Source organism: Papio anubis, chromosome 4 (genome assembly GCF_008728515.1).
Source record: "Papio anubis isolate 15944 chromosome 4, Panubis1.0, whole genome shotgun sequence".
NCBI classification, from domain to species: domain Eukaryota; kingdom Metazoa; phylum Chordata; class Mammalia; order Primates; family Cercopithecidae; genus Papio; species Papio anubis.
The window spans coordinates 67,010,889-67,029,248 of NC_044979.1; the positions used below are offsets into that span (position 1 = coordinate 67,010,889).

General features: G+C 39.5%; 1 protein-coding gene across 18 annotated transcripts in view; it reads left to right on the forward strand.

Moving 5' to 3' along the window:
• Positions 1–7,264: 7,264 nt before the first annotated feature.
• The window catches only part of ADAM22 (ADAM metallopeptidase domain 22), a 246,479-nt gene continuing 235,383 nt past the window's right edge, over positions 7,265–18,360 (forward strand). For 6 of the 18 annotated variants that reach the window (XM_021936102.2, XM_021936104.2, XM_021936105.2 and 3 more), the window contains exons 1-2: positions 7,272–7,673; positions 8,157–8,317. In XM_021936102.2, coding sequence (XP_021791794.2) covers positions 7,589–7,673; positions 8,157–8,317 — 246 coding nt within the window. In that variant the 5' untranslated portion in view covers positions 7,272–7,588. Of the gene's footprint in view, positions 7,674–7,842; positions 8,318–18,360 lie in introns of those variants that run through there. The other 12 variants (XM_021936093.2, XM_021936094.2, XM_021936092.2 and 9 more) reach the window with 8 other exon arrangements.

Genomic DNA, 18,360 nt, shown 5'->3' on the forward strand with positions numbered 1-18,360 from the left:
GGGAACCCACCCTCAATAGCACCTAGCAGTGGCAGCAAGCCCCACCCAAGAAGAGGTTGAGCTGAGACATGCCTATCTTTGCCCCTACCGGTGGTCTTTCTCTACCCACCCTGGTAGCTGAAGACAAAGGTCGTAATCTCTTGGGAGCATGATCCCCCTGCCCACTGACTGAGAAACTTGAATACTTAACCAAGTGTCCCTAGGGCAAGTTTGCATCTTCCCTGTAGAACTGCAGCTGATGTGCTCTTGAAAGCGCCACCTCCTGGGTGGAGGCCAACCAACACAAAACCAGTGCACTAAACAAAAACAACCAAGGACCCTCACAGGGTCCACTTCACTCCTCTGCTACCTCCACCAAAGCAAGTGATGGTATCCATGGCTGCAAGACCTGAAGCTGGATCACATCACAGGACTTTTTGCAGGCACTCCCCAGTACCAGCCCGGAGCCTGGGAGCTCTGCAGGGTTGCTAGACCCAGAAGGGCAAAAACAATCACTACAGTTCAGCTCTTAGGAAGCCCCATTCCTAGGGGAAGGGAGAACACCACATCAAGGGAGCACACTATGGGACAACATATTCTGAACAGCAGCCCTTGAATCCAAGATCTTCCCTCTGACATAGTCTGCCCAAATGAAAAGGACCAGAAAAACAATTCTGGTAATATGACAAAACCAGGTTATTTAACATTCCCAGAAAAATCATACCAGTTCTCCAGCAATGGATCCAAAATGAGATGAAATCTCTGAATTGACAGAAAGAGTTTAGAAGGATGATTATTAAGTTAATCAAGGAGGCACATGAGAAAGGTGAAGTACCACTTAAAGAAAAAAAAAAAAAAAGATACAGGATATAAAGGAAAATTCTTCAGTGAAATAGATAGCATAAATAAAAAATGATCACAACTTTTGGAAATCAAGGACACACTTAGAGAAATGCAAAATGCACTGGAATGTCTCAGCAATAAAATCAAACAAGCAGAAGAAAGAACTTCAGAGCTTGAAGACAAGGCTTAAAAAATTAACCCAATCCATCAAAGACAAAGAAAAAATAATTTAAAAAAATGAGCAAAAACTCCAAGAAGTTTGGGACTATGTGAAATGTCTAAACTTAAGAATAATTGGTGTTCCCAAGGAAGTAGAGAAATCTAAAAGCTTGGAAAATGTATTTGAGGGTATAAAATGTCCCTGGCCTTACTAGAGATCTAGACATCCAAATACAAGAACACCTGGGAAACTTGTCACAAAAAGATCATTGCCTAGGCACATGGTCACCAGGTTATCTAAAGTCAAGATGAAGGAAAGAATCTTAAGAACTGAGGAAAAAGCATCAGATAATATAAAGGAAAACCTATCAGATTAACAGCAGATTTCTCATCAGAAACCTTACAAGCTAGAAGGGATTGGGGTCCCATTTTTAGCCTTCTTAAAAAAAATCATTGGCTGGGCACGGTGGCTCATGCCTGTAATCCCAGCACTTTGGGAGGCTGAGGTGGGTGGATCACGAGGTCAGGAGGTTGACACCAGCCTGACCAACATGGTGAAACCCTGTCTCTACTAAAAATACAAGTTAGCCAGGTCTGGTGGCATGTGCCTGTAATCCCAGCTACTTGGGAGGCTGAGACAGGATAATCGCTTGAACCCAGGAGGCAGAGGTTGCAGGAGCTGAGATCACGCCATTGCACTCCAGCCTGGGCAACAGAGTGAGACTCTGTCTCAAAAAAAAAAAAAAAAAAAAATTATCAGCCAAGAATTTTGTATGCAGTGAAAGTAAGCTTCATAAATGAAGGAAATATATAGTCTTTTCCAGATAAACAAATGCTGAGGTAATTCGCTACTACTAAGTCAGCACTATAAGAACTGCTAAAAGGAACTAACATCTTGAAACGAATCCTTGAAATACACCAAAATAGGACCTCCTTACAGAATAAATCTCACAGGACCTATATAACAATAACACAATGAAAAATAACCAAAAGTATTTGAACAACAAATAACACAATGAATAGAATAATACGTCACATCTCAATACTAACATTGAATATAAATGGCCTAAATGCTCCACTTAAATGATACAGAATGGCAGAATGGATAATAATTCATCAAGTTTCTGCTGTCTTCAAGAGACTCACCTAACACATAAGGGCTCACATAAACTTAAGGTAAAGGGGTAGAAAAAGATATTTTATGCAAATGGACACCAAAAGTGAGCAGGAATAGTTATTCTTACATTGGACAAAACAAACTTTAAAGCAACAGCAATTAAAAAAGACAAAGAGGAACACTATATAATGAAAAAAGGACTAGTCCAACAGGAAAATATCGCAATTCTAAATATATACGCACCTAATACTGGCGCTTCCAAATTTATAAAACAATTACTCCTAGACCTAAGAAACGAGATGGATGGCAACGCAATAATAGTGGGGGAATTTAATACTCCATTGACAGCACTAGACAAGTCATTAAGACAGAAAGTCAAAAAAGAAACAATAGACTTAAAGTATACCCTACAACAAATGGACTTAACAGATTTTTACAGAACATTCTACTCAACAACCGTTCATCATTACATAGAACATTCTCCAAGACAGACCATATGATAGGCCACAAAATAAGTCTCCTTAAATTTAAGAAAATTGAAATTGTATCAAGTACTCTCTCAGACCACAGTGGAATAAAATTGGAAATCAACTCCAAAAGGAACCCTCAAAACCATGCAACAACATGAAAATTCAATAACCTGCTACTGAATGATCATTGGGTCAACAATGAAATCAAGATGGAAATTTAAAAATTCTTTGAACTGAACAGTAACAGTGACACAACTATCAAAACTTCTAGCATACAGCAAAGGCAGTGCTGAGAGGAAAGGTCATAGCATTAAATGCCTATATAAAAAAGTCCAAAAGAGTACAAATAGATAATCTAAGGTCACACCTCATGTAGCTGGAGAAACAAGAACAATCTAAACCCAAATCCAGCAGAAGAAAAGAAATAACCGAGATCAGAGCAGAGCTAAATGAAATTGAAACAAACAAAAAAACAGACGTACAGAAGATTAATGAAACAAAAAGCTGGTTCTTTGGAAAGATAAATAAAATTGATAGACCATTAGCGAGATTAACCAAGAAGAGAGAAGATCCAAATAAGCTCAATTAGAAATGAAACGGGAGATATTACAACTGATAACGCAGAAATACAAAGGGTTATTGAGGCTGCTATAAACACCTTTACGTACATAAACTAGAAAACCAAGAGGAGATGGATACATTTGTGGAAATATACAATCCTTCAAGATTAAACCAGGAAGACATAGAATTTCTGAACAGACCAATAACAAGCAATGAGATTGAAATGGTAATAGAAAAATGGAAAAAAAAAAAAAAAAGTCGAGGACCAGATGGATTCATAACTGAATTCTATCAGACATTCAAAGAAGAAATGGTACCAATCCTATTGACACTATTCCAAAATACAGAGAAAATCCTCTCTAAATCAGTCTATGAAGCCAGTATACCCTAATACCAAAACTAGGGAAGGACATAACTAAAAAAGAAAACTATAGACTGATATCCCTGATGAACATAGATGCAAATATCCTCAACAAAATAGTAGCAAACTCAATCCAACAGGATATTAAAAAGATAATTCATTATGATCAAGTAGTTTTCATACCAGGGATGCAGGGATGGTTTAACATACATAAATCAATAAATGTGATATACCACATAAACAGAATTAAAAACAAAAATCACATGGTCATCTCAACAGATGCAGAAAAAGCATTTGACAAAATCCAGCATCAAAACCCTCAGCAAAATTGGCATAGAACGGACATACCTTAAGGTAATAAAAGCCATCTATGTCAAACTGACGGTCAACATTATACTGAACAGGGAAAAGTTGAAAGCATTCCCAGTGGGAACTGGAACAAGACAAGGATGCTCACTTTCACCACTTCTATTCAACAAAGTACTGGAAGTCCTAGCCAGAGCAATGAGACAAGAGAGAGAAATAAAGGGCACTCAATTAGGAAAAGAGGAAGTCAAATTGTCACTGTTTGCTCATGATATGATCGTATATCTAGAAATCCCTAAAGATTCATCCAAAAAGCTCCTAGAACTGGTAAATAAATTCAGCAGGGTTTCAGGATACAAAATTAATGTAACCAAATAAGTAGCTCTACTATACACCAACAGTGACCAAGCCAAGAATCAAATCAAGAACTCAGTTCCTTTTATAACACCTGCAAAAAATTTAAAGACCTAAGAATATACCTAACCAAGGATGTGAAAGACCTCTACAAGGAAAACCACAAAACACTGCTGAAAGAAATCATAAGCGACACACACACACACAAAACAAACACATCCCTTGCTCATGGATGGGTACGATCAATATTGTGAAAATGAACAAGCCGCCAAAAACAATCTACAGATTCAATGCAATTCCCATCAGAATACCACCATTATCCTTTACAGAGGTAGAAAAAACAATCTTAAAATTCATATGGAACCAAAACAGAACCCACATAGCCAAAGCAAGATGAAGTAAAAAGAACAAATCTGGAGGCATCACATTACTCGACTCCAAACTATACTATAAGGCCATAGTCACCAAAGCAGCATGGTACTGGTATAAAAATAGGCACATAGTCCAATGGAACAGAATAGAAAACCCAGAAAGAAAGCTAAATACAGCCAACTGATCTTTCATAAAGCAAACAAAAACACAAAGTGGGGAAAGCACATCCTATTCAACGAATGGTGCTGGAATAATTGGCAACCCACATATAGAAGAATGAAACTGGATCTTCATATCTCATCTTACATAAAAATCAACTCAAGATGAATCAAGACTTAAATCTAAGGCCCGAAACCATAAAGATTCTGGAAGATAACATCAGAAATACCCTTCCAGACATTGGCTTAGGCAAAGACTTCATGACCAAGAACCCAAAAGCAAATGCAACAAAAGAAAGATAAATAGATGGGACCTAATTAAACGAAAAAGTTCAGCACAGCAGAAGAAATAATCAGCAGAGTAAACAGACAACCCACAGAGTGGGATAAAATTTTTGTAAACTATGCATCTGACAAAGGACTAATATCCAGAATCTACAAAGAACTCAAACAAATCAGCAAGAAAAACAACAACAACAACAACAAACAATTCCATTAAAAAAGTGGGCTAAGGACATGAATAGACAATTCTCAAAAGAAGATATACAAATGGCCAACAAACGTAAGGAAAAATGCTCAGCATCACTAATTATCAGGGAAATGCAAATCAAAACCACAATGTGATACCACCTTACTCCTGCAAGAATGGCCATAAAAAAAAATAGATGTTGGCATGGATGCAATGAAAAGGGAACACTTTTACACTGTTTATGGGAATGTAAACTAGTACAACCACTATGGAAAACAATATGGAGATTCCTTAAAGAACTGAAAGGAGATCTACTGTTTCATCCAGCAATCCCACTACTAGATATCTACCCAGACGAAAATAAGTCATTATACAAAAAAGAAACTTGCACATGCATGTTTATAGCAGCACAATTTACAATCGCAAAAATATGGCACCAGTCAAAATGCCATCAATCAACGAGTGGATAAAGAAAATGTGGCATATATATACCATGGAATACTATTCAGCCATAAAAAGGAACAAAATAATGGCATTTGCAGCAGCCTGGATGGAATTGGGGACTATTATTCTATGTAAAGTAACTCAGGAATGAAAAAATCAAACGTTGCACGTTCTCACTTATATGTGGGAGCTAAGCTATGAGGATGCAAAGGCATAAGAATGATACACTGGACTTGGGGACTCAGGGGAAAGGGTAGGGGATGGTGAGGGATAACAGACTACACATTGGGTACAGTGTACACTGCTCAGGTGATGGGTACACCAAAATCTCAGAAATCACCACTAAAGAACTTATTCATGTAAACAGACACAACCTGTTCCCCAAAAGCAATTGAAATACAAAAATAAATAAATAAATAAATAAATAATAAACACTCAGAAAAATAAAAAAATAGCCTCGTGTAACTACTGACTAGAAAGGCACACCTCTAAATCTTAATTTTTTTTTCCTTTCTAAAATGGGAGTAGGCATATGCAGTGGCTCACATCTGTAATCCCAGCACTTTGTGAGGCCAACGTGGAGCCCATGAGTTCAAGAGCATCCTGACCTTCATGGGGAGACTCCTGATTCTACAAAAAGTAATAATAATAATAATAAATAGCCAGGTGTGGTGGCACGTGTCTGTCGTCCCAGCTATTTGGGAGGCTGAAGCAGGAGGATGGCTTGAGCCCAGGATCTTGAGCTGCAGTGAGCCGTGTTTTCAACACTTGCACTCCAGCTGGGGCGACAAAGCAAGACCCTATGTCAAAAATAAATAAATACATACGTACGTACATACATAAATATAAAATCAGAGTAATAGTTCTAATCAAATTCTTGACCAAAGGATCAGATAATATATGTGAACTTTGAAAAACTAAAAAATACAAGTATTACTTTATGTAGATAACTATTTTATTATTGTTTTATACTCAAGAATTTTTATCATTTTGAATCAGAGGGAAATGGAATAAGCAGCCTGAGAAAACTGAGTTCCCGATATCTGGTAGAGTTTTGAGGCTGTCTGGCAATAAAGAACAAAAATATCCCGGAGAGTTAGGCTAAATCATCCCTCAATTACCTGCACAGACCTTCCCCGGGAGGTCCTCTTTGACTCCCTGGACTGAATTAATAGTCCTCTAGATATAACCATGACACTTTTCATGCTGTATTGTAAAAAAGTGGTCTGTCTGCTCAACTTTACCGAAGAACAGGTGCCTCTGATCCCCGTGTTCTTCTGGTTGTCAACCGCTGGGTACACAGTATATCCTCAATCTGTATTTGTTGAATAATTTACTTGCATTGTATTCGTGAGGGTATGGTTCTCTGATAACTTAAGTAACTACTAATCCGTGGGAAACAGAACAGCTCTTTAAAGACCATGTGGATGAATACCGGCTATTGTAACTGCCCAGTTGGTGCATCTGAGATGCCAGGAGCCCGTCCAGTGCTGACCTCTTTCTTTTGCCCTTGCCTCCCGCCCCTTCAGTCTGAGGGATATAGAGGACCTCACAGTCATGAGGTCGCGACAGTCCGCGCCGTCGTGGAGACAAGCTGGACGCGGAGAGAGAACTACATTTCCCAGCTGACTCTCCTGCGCGCGCCCCTGCCTGCGCGCGGGGGGCGAGTGCACCGGGCGCTCGCTCCCTGCCGAGCGCTTGTCGCCCGCCCAAGCCTTTGCCAGGGGATGAGGTGGGAGGCGCTAGAAACCACTTAGCTACAGCCAACCGCCCAATGCAGCACTCGCTCGCTCCCCCCGCCAGCGGAAGCGCCCGCGGAGCACAATGCAGCACTAAGCCGCGGTGGAGGCTGCAGCGCCACGGCCGCCGCAGCACCGGCTGGGGCTGGGAGGAGGTGGCCGTGGGGAGCCCAGGGCGCGGAGTGAGGGAAACGGACTCGGCGGCCCCGGCATGAGGAGCTGAGCGTTTCGGGCGAGGCGGGCTGACGGCAGCACCATGCAGGCGGCGGTAGCTGTGTCCGTGCCCTTCTTGCTGCTCTGCGCTCTGGGGACCTGCCCCCCGGCGCGCTGCGGCCAGGCAGGTAAGTTAACCGCCCTCTGTACCTTCGGGCCATACTATTTCCCGGGAATCTTTGGAGCCCTCAGGCGTATTGAAAAGGGGGCATTCCCATTTCCCGAGTGCGCGGGGAGATTTTTTCCTTTTTTTTTTTTTTTTTTTAAATTCGGGAGGGTGGTGAGAAGTGAAGCAAAAATATATGTGTGGGGGCGCGCAGATGCACTAGAAGCCTTGGGTCAAAGCCTGTTTTTCTCCTTCTGAAGAGGAATGGGGAGAATGGGAAAGGGGTGCCTTGCTTCTGGGCCCCGCTCCTGGATGCTCTCGGATGAACTGGTCCAAGGCTCTCCGGCTGTTGTCTCTGCGTCCTTCCCAGATGGGTTCCGAGAGGGAGGGGGAGGTGGGGATTTTCGTAGGGGAGACGTAGGACCGCAGGATGGAGGAGTGCGGGTCAGGGTCATTATTTTCGCCTTTTCTCTCCATTCCCTCCTTTCCCCCTTCCTGCCTGGAGGAGACGCCTCATTGATGGAGCTAGAGAAGAGGAAGGAAAACCGCTTCCTGGAGCGCCAGAGCATCGTGCCGCTGCGCCTCATCTACCGCTCGGGCGGTGAAGACGAAACTCGGCACGATGCGCTCGACACGCGGGTGCGGGGCGACCCCGGCGGCCGGCAGGTGAGAGGCTGGGTCCGGGAGGTGGTCCTCCGCGCCGCCCGGCCCACCCGAGACCCCACGATTGCGCTCGGTTGCCCTGGAGACCCCATGTCTTCTTGGGTGAAATGAGCTCAGTCCCGATGCGAGTCATGCATGGCGCTCCCTGTGCAAAAAAGGGGAAAAGGGTACAAAAAATAACCAAAATAACCACAGGCCGAGGGCTTTGCCCGAGGGGAGTTTGTGCGGGCTGCCTTCAGCAGTGCGGTGACCTGAGAGAAGGGGCGGAGAGCCCTCTGACATCTGTCAAGCAAAAGCCAGGCGTGCATAGGGAGAAGGGAGGTAGTATTTGGGCAGGGTTTGAATCATCACTGTTGTTGTTTTACTCCTCAAAGAGACTTCGTAAGTGATTTAACCCAAGATTGACACTGTAAGAAGGAATTGGAAAAAAACAAGGCTAGACGTTCTTAAGAAACCCAAACTGTAAAAGCAAGCTGAACTTTAAGGTTCTATTCGCTCACATTTGTGGACACCAGAGATATGCCCATTCACCTCTGCCTTCTAGAAAAGGTGTCCTCCTCGCACTTTCTTTATTGGTAGCAGTTCTCTTGGTTTAATTAGGGCTGTGCTGTTCGTTGAGCATTTATAAATTATGTTTTAAAAAATCTAGTTTTATCACTGTATCTGTGTTTAAATCAAGATCATACATTCACAGATATGCCTGAAAATTATTGTGAATTTATTGACAAATTTAAGTAAATACTTCTGGGGCTGTGTATTTTTTTCATTTCTACACATCAGCTTATCAGGCAGTTCCACTTACCTGTAAGTACATTTTAAGATAGGACTTGTTCATGTAGTTGAAAATTTTTGTAAACTTGACTGAAGCAAAGGCAAGCCAGACCTTTTCATATGTGTAGATATATTCATCAGTGCTTTAAGACATATCTTGATGATGTGATAATTATACTAACTTATCTGTATGTGTGAAAAAAGTAAACATAGAAAATATTATTTAAATCTGTATTTGTAGCCAAATAGTTGGTACTGTTAAAATTTTGTTAATAGAAGGTGGGAAATTAACTTAAAGGGCTACATAACATGCATCAAAGATTGTTTTAGTAGAAAATCCCAATATTTTAAGCTGTTAATGAAGGACTCTTGTACGTGAATTAATGTTTGGTAAATGCCTATTTTCCTTTTCCATTTTGACTTGTTTCAATGGTAAAACTGAAGAAGCAGGGGCCATAGTTTCCCTATGTCATCATGTTTTTCAATCAATTAAGATTATTTCTGTGGAAGAATATTTTCACACCCATTTGCAACCTTTTGTTATAAAAAATTTCAAACACACAAAAGAGTAGGATAAGTTAATGAACCCCCCAGCTCCAACAATTAGCAACTCATGGCCAATCTTGTTTTGTCTATACCCTACCTATTTTTTTTTCTATTTTCTTTCCCTCCCTGTATTGTATTGAAGCAAATCATATCATTTCATTCATAAAAAGTATAGGAATGTACCACTAAATGGTAAGGATTCTTTTAAAAATGCAACCGTGTTATTGTATTTTCAAAAATTTAGAATAATTTCTTACTACTATCAAATATCCTGTTTTTCAGATTTCCAGTTCTCGTAAATACATATGTATATATGTGTATGTATGTGTGTGAATGTTTATATATGTGTGTGTATATATATATGTAGAGAGAGTATATATTTAGAGTATATATTTAAGTAAGTTTGTCTGGACCAGGACCCAGATAATGTTTGTAGATTGTAATTAGTTTATTTATTTATTTTTTGTGACAGGGTCTCACTCTGTCACCCAGACAGGAGTGCAGTGGCGTGATTATGGCTCACAGCAGCCTTGACCTCTTGGGCCCAAGTGATCCTTCCACCTCAGCTTCCTGAGTAGCTTGGATTACAGGCATGTGCCACCTTATCTAGCTAATTAAAATTTTTGTGTGTGTAAGAATGGAATTTCACCATGTTGCATAGGCTGGCCTTGAACTCCTGGGCTCAAACCATCTGCCGGCCTTGGCCTCCCAAAGTGCTGGGATTACAGGTGTGAGTTGTGGGGCCTGGCCTGTTTTTTTGTTTTCTAAAAAGTCTTTTAATGTATGGTTTTTCACCTCAAAGTCTTTTAATGTATGGTTTTTTTCCCTTTGCAGTTTTTTTCAGTAAAGACATGGAGGCTTTTATCCTGTAGAGTTTCTCAGAGTCAAGATTTTGCTGTTGTAACCAGTGCTTTGTAAAACAATTCACAAAGACTTTCTAGGAGAAGAAGAAAGACTGAGGGAAATAGAGATACAGAAAAATAAAATGACAGGATTGAACCTGGAAACTCACAGAATCTCTGACTCATGCTGGAAATGTCTTTGGGTACCTCTTGCCTTTTCTGTGTTGATGAAAGACCACCACTTTTGAAAAGTGGAGGAGGTCAGTCCTCCTTTTCTCCCCATTTATGGAGCACCACTTATGCAGTTTTTTGATTCACAGGACTCTTGACGTGGGTTGGAAGCTGTCTTGGGTTCATAGAGCTTCTACTTCCTGTGGCAATAAACCTCACAATAGAGAAGAATGACTGTTTTTTGGTGAAGTATGAATGAATTGGTAGGATTTAGGTTTAACAGTATGAATAGATTATTAATTCAAGTCAGAAATGAAAACGATGGTACCATCTTACAGTAATTATTACAAAACGTTATCCCAGTGCCTAGCACATAGTAAGGTAGACGTAGTACATGTTGATGTCTGTATCACCTGGGAGCCACTGCAGTTTACCATGCTGCTTCAACTATAGGTGGAAATCATTGACAACTAGGACCAGATCTGACAGAATCGTAAAGACCTATTTATCTTAAGCCAACTTTTCCTACAGTTAGGAAACAGAGGAGTTTTCTTGCACTATTGGCATTTCTAGTTTCCCTAAGAGCAACGATTGGATCGAAAAACATAAGTTGATTTTTTATGGCCCTTGTTGTTTCTCTAATACTTAAATAGATCTAATTTATGGCATTTTAATTCTAGAACCCCATAGATTTTTTTTTTTTCTGGAGATGGAATCTTGCTCTGTCACCCAGGCTGAAGTGCAATGGTGTGATCTCAGCTCATTACAACCTCTACCTCCTGGGTTCAAGCGATACTCCTATCTCATCCTTCTGAATAGCTGGGATGACAGGCGCCCACCACCATGCCCAGCTAATTTTTGTATTCTTAGTAGAGACAGAGTTTCACCATTTTGGCCAGGCTGGTCTAGAACTCCTGACCTCAGGTGATCCTCCCACCTCGGCCGCCCAAAGTGCTGGGATTATAGGCGTGAGCCACCATGCCTAGCCACCCATAGATATTTTTATCAACTTCCTTTCTACTTCGTAAGTAAAATCAGGGTGATTTTCTGTGAACTCAAAAAGCTTATATACATTTGTTGATTTGTTTCTTTAAAAGATCTTTATTTATTTATTTATTTATTTATTTAATTTTTTTCTTTTGAGATGGAGTCTCACTCTGTTGCCCAGGCTGGAGTGCAGTGGCACAATCTCGGCTCACTGCAAAGTCCACCTCCTTGGTTCAAGCGATTCTCCTGCCTCAGCCTCCCAAGTAGCTGGGACTATGGGCACGTGCCACCACATCTGGCTAATTTTTTGTATTTTTAGTAGAGACAGGGTTTCACAGTGTTAGCCGGGATGGTCTCGATTTCCTGACCTCGTGATCTGCCCACCTTGGCCTCCCAAAGTGCTGGGATTACAGGTGTGAGCCACCACGCCTGGCCTAAAAGGCATTTATTTACTTGTGTTCCTACTCTGTACTAATTTTTATGCAAGACCATGGGCATTTAGAGATAAAAGACACAGTTTTGCTTTTAAGGAATTCTTAAAGATGTGGAAGATGAATGGGTGACTAAACAATTATACTTTGCCTTGTGATTTTCTGGAGGTGATCACAGAGGCTGGTGGAGGCAAAGAAGGCTAGTACTTAACCCAGGTGAGCAGTCAGGGTGGGCTCTCTGGGGAAGCCGTGTTTCGAGGGTGAGTTTGGAATTGCTACATTAAAAGGAAGGGTGAGCATATCCAACCAAAGAGGCAGTAAGTACATAGGTACATGGGACAGGATATGTTTTTGTTAATTGCAAATAGTATAGAATTCAGGGTCAGATAAGATAAAACAGGAAAGCAAAGAGTAGATGCTGCGGCACTTTCGTGACTTCCTGAGGAATTTGGAATTTGTCCTGAAGGCAGTCACAGGATTTCATTTAGGAGAGGTAACTGACCAGATTCATGTTATTGTCAGATAATCCTAATTGTTAGAATGAATACTTTTAATTTCAAAGAGCACGTGACTGTAGCTGTGTACTTTAGTTCACTAGTAAATGTTCACATAATCTTTAAGATTCATAAGTACTTAGTAAATATACTGAAAATAACTGTATAAATGAGTTAATATTTATAATGTGCTTAGAACAATGCTGGGCATAGAGTAAGCACTATATGAGTCTTTGTTAAATAACATTAACTCCCTCAGGCTGCTTGAGTACTATTTAGATATTTTATGACATCACTTGAATGCAAAATGGTGCCTTAACTACCTGAGTTTAACATAGTCCCAGAAGTATGTTACTAATTACTCAATTTATATTTAACTAAGTGGAATCAAATAGTGGTAGAGATAGAAGAGACCTTATAGGTTATCTAACCTAATTCAGGAATTACTTTTCACTTGTTAAGAGAAAGCCATTGGCTGGGTGCGGTGGCCCATGCCTGTAATCCAGGCCGAGGTAGGTGGATCATTTGAGGTCAGGATTCGAGACCAGCCTGGCCAATATGGTGAAACCCTGCCTCTACTAAGAGTACAAAAATTAGCCCAGTGTGGTGGTGGGCACCTGTAGTCCCGAGGCTGAGGCACAAGAATCGCTTGAACCCGGGAGGCGGAGGTTCCAGTGAGCAGAGATGGTGCCACTGCACTCCAGCCTGGGCGACAGAGCAAGTCTTCATCTCAAAAAAAAAAAAAAAAAGAAAGAAAATCAAGCCATTCACCAAGATGGATATGCTGATTACCCTGATCTGATCAGTATGCCCTGTATGCATCAAAACATCACTATGTACCCCATAAATATGTACAGTTATTATATGTCCATTTTTAAAAAGGTTAAAAATATGGAAATAGCAATGTATTGCTTAATGTTTCAGAAAGCTTGCAAGAACTACAATGATATAAACCATCTTAATTTTACTCTTAATGTGTCCTTGTTTCAATTTTCATCCCTAAATTGGGACAGAAAAATTTTGGAAGAAATTTTCATTGTAGTTGTGTTTAAATGCTGACAATTTGATTGGTTTTAAATAGTAATTCTGTTGATACCAGTGCATATTGTAAATGATTTCTTTACTGTATGGTTACTTGAATGCATATACTTTTATTTTTATCACAAGTGGGAGGATCAGCCCACTACTGAAAGCTTATTATGCCACAAAGTCCTAGAAATGGTAGTCAAAGTAATTATATTTGATTGTGGGTAGCCTTGCTATCTTCAACGTTGTTTACTTAGTCTAAAGTAATTTCATTCCTGGAAAATAGCATTCAGCCCTAGAATATTCAAAATATTAAGAGTCTTTCTTCTGTCTTGAAATTATTTGTGCTGACAGAATTGTATGTTTGCAAGTAAAAGGATAAAACTTATACTTTTACCTGGACTTCTGTGTAGGCAAGATATCACCTACTGAATCTTACTGATGGTTTGATACTACTCATTGTTTCATACACATAATTGCTATTTTTTGAATAAACACTTTAATGATTCTTTTTTGTCAACTAAGCATCACAGATTTACATCAAGGATAAGTTATTTTGTGGTTTATTTTGTTGTGTTTTCACCCCATACATTTTTAATACTTTGTTTTTTACCCAGTGATTATATATTTCTACAAGGAGCAAAATTTCTTTTTGTTGGAAGCCTTTGTGGTCAGTGGATAGATAGGCTACTTTTTTTCCTTTGGCTCTTTCCCTAGGAAGTGTTATAGCTTCCCAAGTAGTCACAGTTTGTCATAGTTTTGATAAACAGTAGCAAATGGGAAAAATGCAAGAAGGCAGCAAGATGGCAGCAAGATGGCAAGCAGTAGGTGTGCTCCATTTTTATTGATGTACTTATACATAATGCCTGTGCATGGATGAGCTGTACTTTACATTGTGCTGTTTCATTGAGGAGCACTGAGTCAGCTTGATGGTTAATTGTCTGCAGTACTGCTTCCCTGGCGGAAAATTGCTCCTAGGAATTACAACATTGGAAGTATTTTGCAAGGGTAGCACAAACATCTTGTTTTTTGTTTGTTTGTTTTAATACTGTGCATTTGTTAAGTAAGTGGGTCAATATTGATAAAGTTTTGCCACCAATCAGAACTTTGTTCTACTGCTATAAATAGGAGACATTTCACAATGAATTTTTATTCTCCTACCAACCATCTTCTTTTCCAATTAAATAGTAAAAAAAGTAAAATTCAGAATTGTGGGAGTTTCCCTTAGTCTTGTTTTTGTGCTATGAAATTCCAATTTGTATGTATAGGTATTTTTGGTATCTTTAAAATTCTATCTAATGAGGTTATGGTGCACAGAAAGAATCAGTCTTTCATCACTTCTGTACAGCTACACATAGGAAACTAACTATGAATGACTCTAAGAGCTTATAGGTTGATAAAAAATGTTCCTAGTTTTATTTGCTTTCTCATATTGCAAAGAATGCCGAGAGTTCTGCTGTCATTTTTAACAAATAGAATCCCTTAGAAGAACATGGAGAGGCCTGCTTTTTTCTCACAACACACTGAGAACAGGAATCTGTAAGGTCAGTAGTATTCCCTAACTCCAGTGGGGCTAATTAGATAGAGTCACATTTATCATTAAGTAGCATGGATAAGTCCCAAAGGGAAAGAAGATAGATGTTCGTAAAAGTGGGGCTGGGGGATGGAGCAGAAGAAAAGTTAGAGTCCTTGTGGGGAATGGTGAGAAGGTGGCAGGAAAAGGAAATGATAAAAAGAGAAAAATACTTTTAATAGTGTCACTATATATGTTATATACTAAAATAGTTAAATATATGGTAATTTACATGGCTATCTTTTGTGTGCCAAATGGTCTTCTGAATACTTGATGTACATTAATTAATTGCATCCTCACAAAAATCATGTGTGACAGGTAATACTTATCATTTTTATTATCTTTAAAATGAAAATGGAATTTGTGAGGATATCTGACATTTAAATGGTGAAAAACACCTCTTGAAGGACATGTGTTTTGTTTGTTTGTAGATATGTACACTGTCTTTTACACTTGTTCATTGTAAATCACATATTAGTATTCAGCAATCAACACCAAAATTGTATATGCTTTTTTGTGGTCAAAGTTTCATAGGTGGAAAAATTAATTGCTAAGCTGGGATCCATATTCATATATTTTTCTCCAAAAGAAAAGATACAAAGTATGTTTTATGCCTTCATAGAACTAATAGTACTAGAGTCCCAAATGTGATATCATTCAGGTAAAAGAGATACATAATCAATAATAACAAAAAATGATAGCTTCTGAGAACATGTAGTTGAATGTGTTTACTTTGATAATAAAAGCACTAGCAAGCAAACATTGGGGGAAAGAGTTGAAAAAATAAGGATTAGTATTTATTAACTTAAATAAGTATAAACATTTATAAGTATAAATATATAATATGTACAAAATATAAATAATATATAACTTTTTTTTTTGCCATGTGCCAGGCATTGTATTGAGTGATTTACATGCATTATCTCTCATTATGAGGTAGATACTGTTATACCCATTTGAAGATGAGGAAACTGAAGTTAATTAACTGCCAAAGGTTATACAGGTGATAAGTGGTAGAAGTGGGAAAAGGATTCTCAAAATGTTAGACATCAACATAAAATAATCTTTTATAATCTTTACTACTTATTTGACATGTAGTTTCCCGTTTATCTCCGTGTTGGAACATACCTAACATTATTTCTTTAAGATACTCTTAGTCTTAGCCGGGCGCAGTGGCTCACGCCTATAATCCTAGCACTTTGGGAGGCTGAGGCGGGCAGATCACGAGGTCAGGAGATTGAGACCATGCTGGCTGACATGGTGAAACCCCGTCTCTACTAAAAATACAAAAAAATTAGCCGGGCAAGGTGGCGGGTGCCTGTAGTCCCAGCTACTTGGGAGTCTGAGGCCAGAGAATGGCGTGAACCCAGGAGGCAGAGTTTGCAGTGAGCTGAGATTGTGCCACTGCACTCCAGCCTGGGTGATAAAGCGAGACTCCGTCTCAAAAAAAAAAAAGAAAAAAAAAAGATACTCTTGGTCTTTCCCAGGTCTCCTCCCTAGCTAACTTGCAGTTATTTTACATATAATTAAAATAGAGTACTACATGCTGTATTTTAAAAAATAGAAATATTTTATATGAAAAATGATTTTAGACTTCTGGCTATCCTTTACTTTTGATTTTATCATTAGAGTTCCTTTTAAAATAGAAGTTTGTTTTGTTTCCCCCAGGACAGACTGTTCTCTGTGACTTGATTTTGAAAATAAAATTGAAAATGTTGTACCATGATCCAGAAATATCAGCAGTTCTAACTGGAAAGAGAAGGAATAAAGAACGTAAATCATTCTCCCCTACTCCTAAATATGCTTGTTATTTGCGTTGAAGAGATTTTCAGAATCATGTATCAGCAAGGTTAAATTAACATTTTTCTTCTCCTTTTTAAAATTTAATTTTATACTAGTGGATTTTAGCACTTAGCAATAATTGCCCTTTTGTTGCGTTTTTTTGGTCCCAAGTAAAGATCGTTGGATAACTCTTTGAAGATGAGAAATCGATGGTGCTTTTCTGCAGATAGGCCTTGAGAACTGACATTTTGCAAGTGGTTTTAAAATTTCCTAGCTGAGGCAGAACTCCTGGTTGAGTTTTGTGAGACCACTTTTTCTGCTTCACACTGCCCCATGTCTCTAGCTTTTAACTCTAGTTGGTCAATTTCTACTCTGCTGCTGCTGCTGCTTCTTTTTTTTTTTTTTTTCCAATTTGCCTTTTAAGTAGGTTTGTTTCGGAGGAATTGTTGCCTTCATTTCCTCCACTAGTGAGGTTAGGGAATTTGAACCTAGACACTTCAAGGTTAGGATGCGGTTAGGGTGTTGGGGATCAGGCTGGTACACACAATTTGCTGGTACACGCAATTTGGTCATAGCTCAAGCTTCTTTGTCTGTATGGTTTATCTTTCTTTGGATTAAACAGCAAGATGCTACAGGAGGAGCTGCCACTTGACAGAACCTGGTTCTGCAGATTTCTTTGATTTCCGTAGTGGATTTTTAAAGCCTTTGGGAAATCCTGTTAGCGTTCTGTTGAGGAAACCAGCTGTGGCTCCTCAGCAGGCCTAAGTGGCAGTTGAGGTTACACATAGCTTGGTGGTATTAATCTAACACAGGCTGGAGAGGGAGCAAGGCAAGCAGTTACCTGAGGAATGATCTGGGATCATCAGATATGGTCAGGAACAGGCTGTAGGTAAAAGAGTGGTGGCAGGTGAGGCTCAGGGAAGCAAGATTATCAGAGAGCAAATTATCAAGGGAAAATACTAGGCTGGTCAGGTCAGTATCCTTCTGGCTCAACTAGAAAGAGCTACCTGAAAGAGTCTAAAGCACTTCGTGAGTTTCTGGCTCCACTCTTGATCTGGGTCTTAGGTCTTTAAAGGGAAACTTGTGGTGTTTTTTTTGTTTGTTTGTTTTGGTTTTGTTTTGTTTTGTTTTAGTCAGTCTTGTTTTCATCCACACATGACCTTTAAGTGTTCAGTTCCTCCTTCCTTCTTCTTCCTTCCTGTTCTTTGTGTGTGTGTGTGTGTTTTTTATTTATTATTTCTTCCTCCTCTTTCTTTACCTTCTTGTCTTTCACCTCCTCTTTCTTCTTCTTCTTGGTTGGTCTTTGTAAAGTTCTGCAGGCTAGTGAGAGAGTGCTTTAAGGGGCTCTATGCTTCTCCCCAGTTTACAGTTTAGACTTTAGATACTGTGCCTCACATGGATCAGGAGATGAGACCCAGTTAAA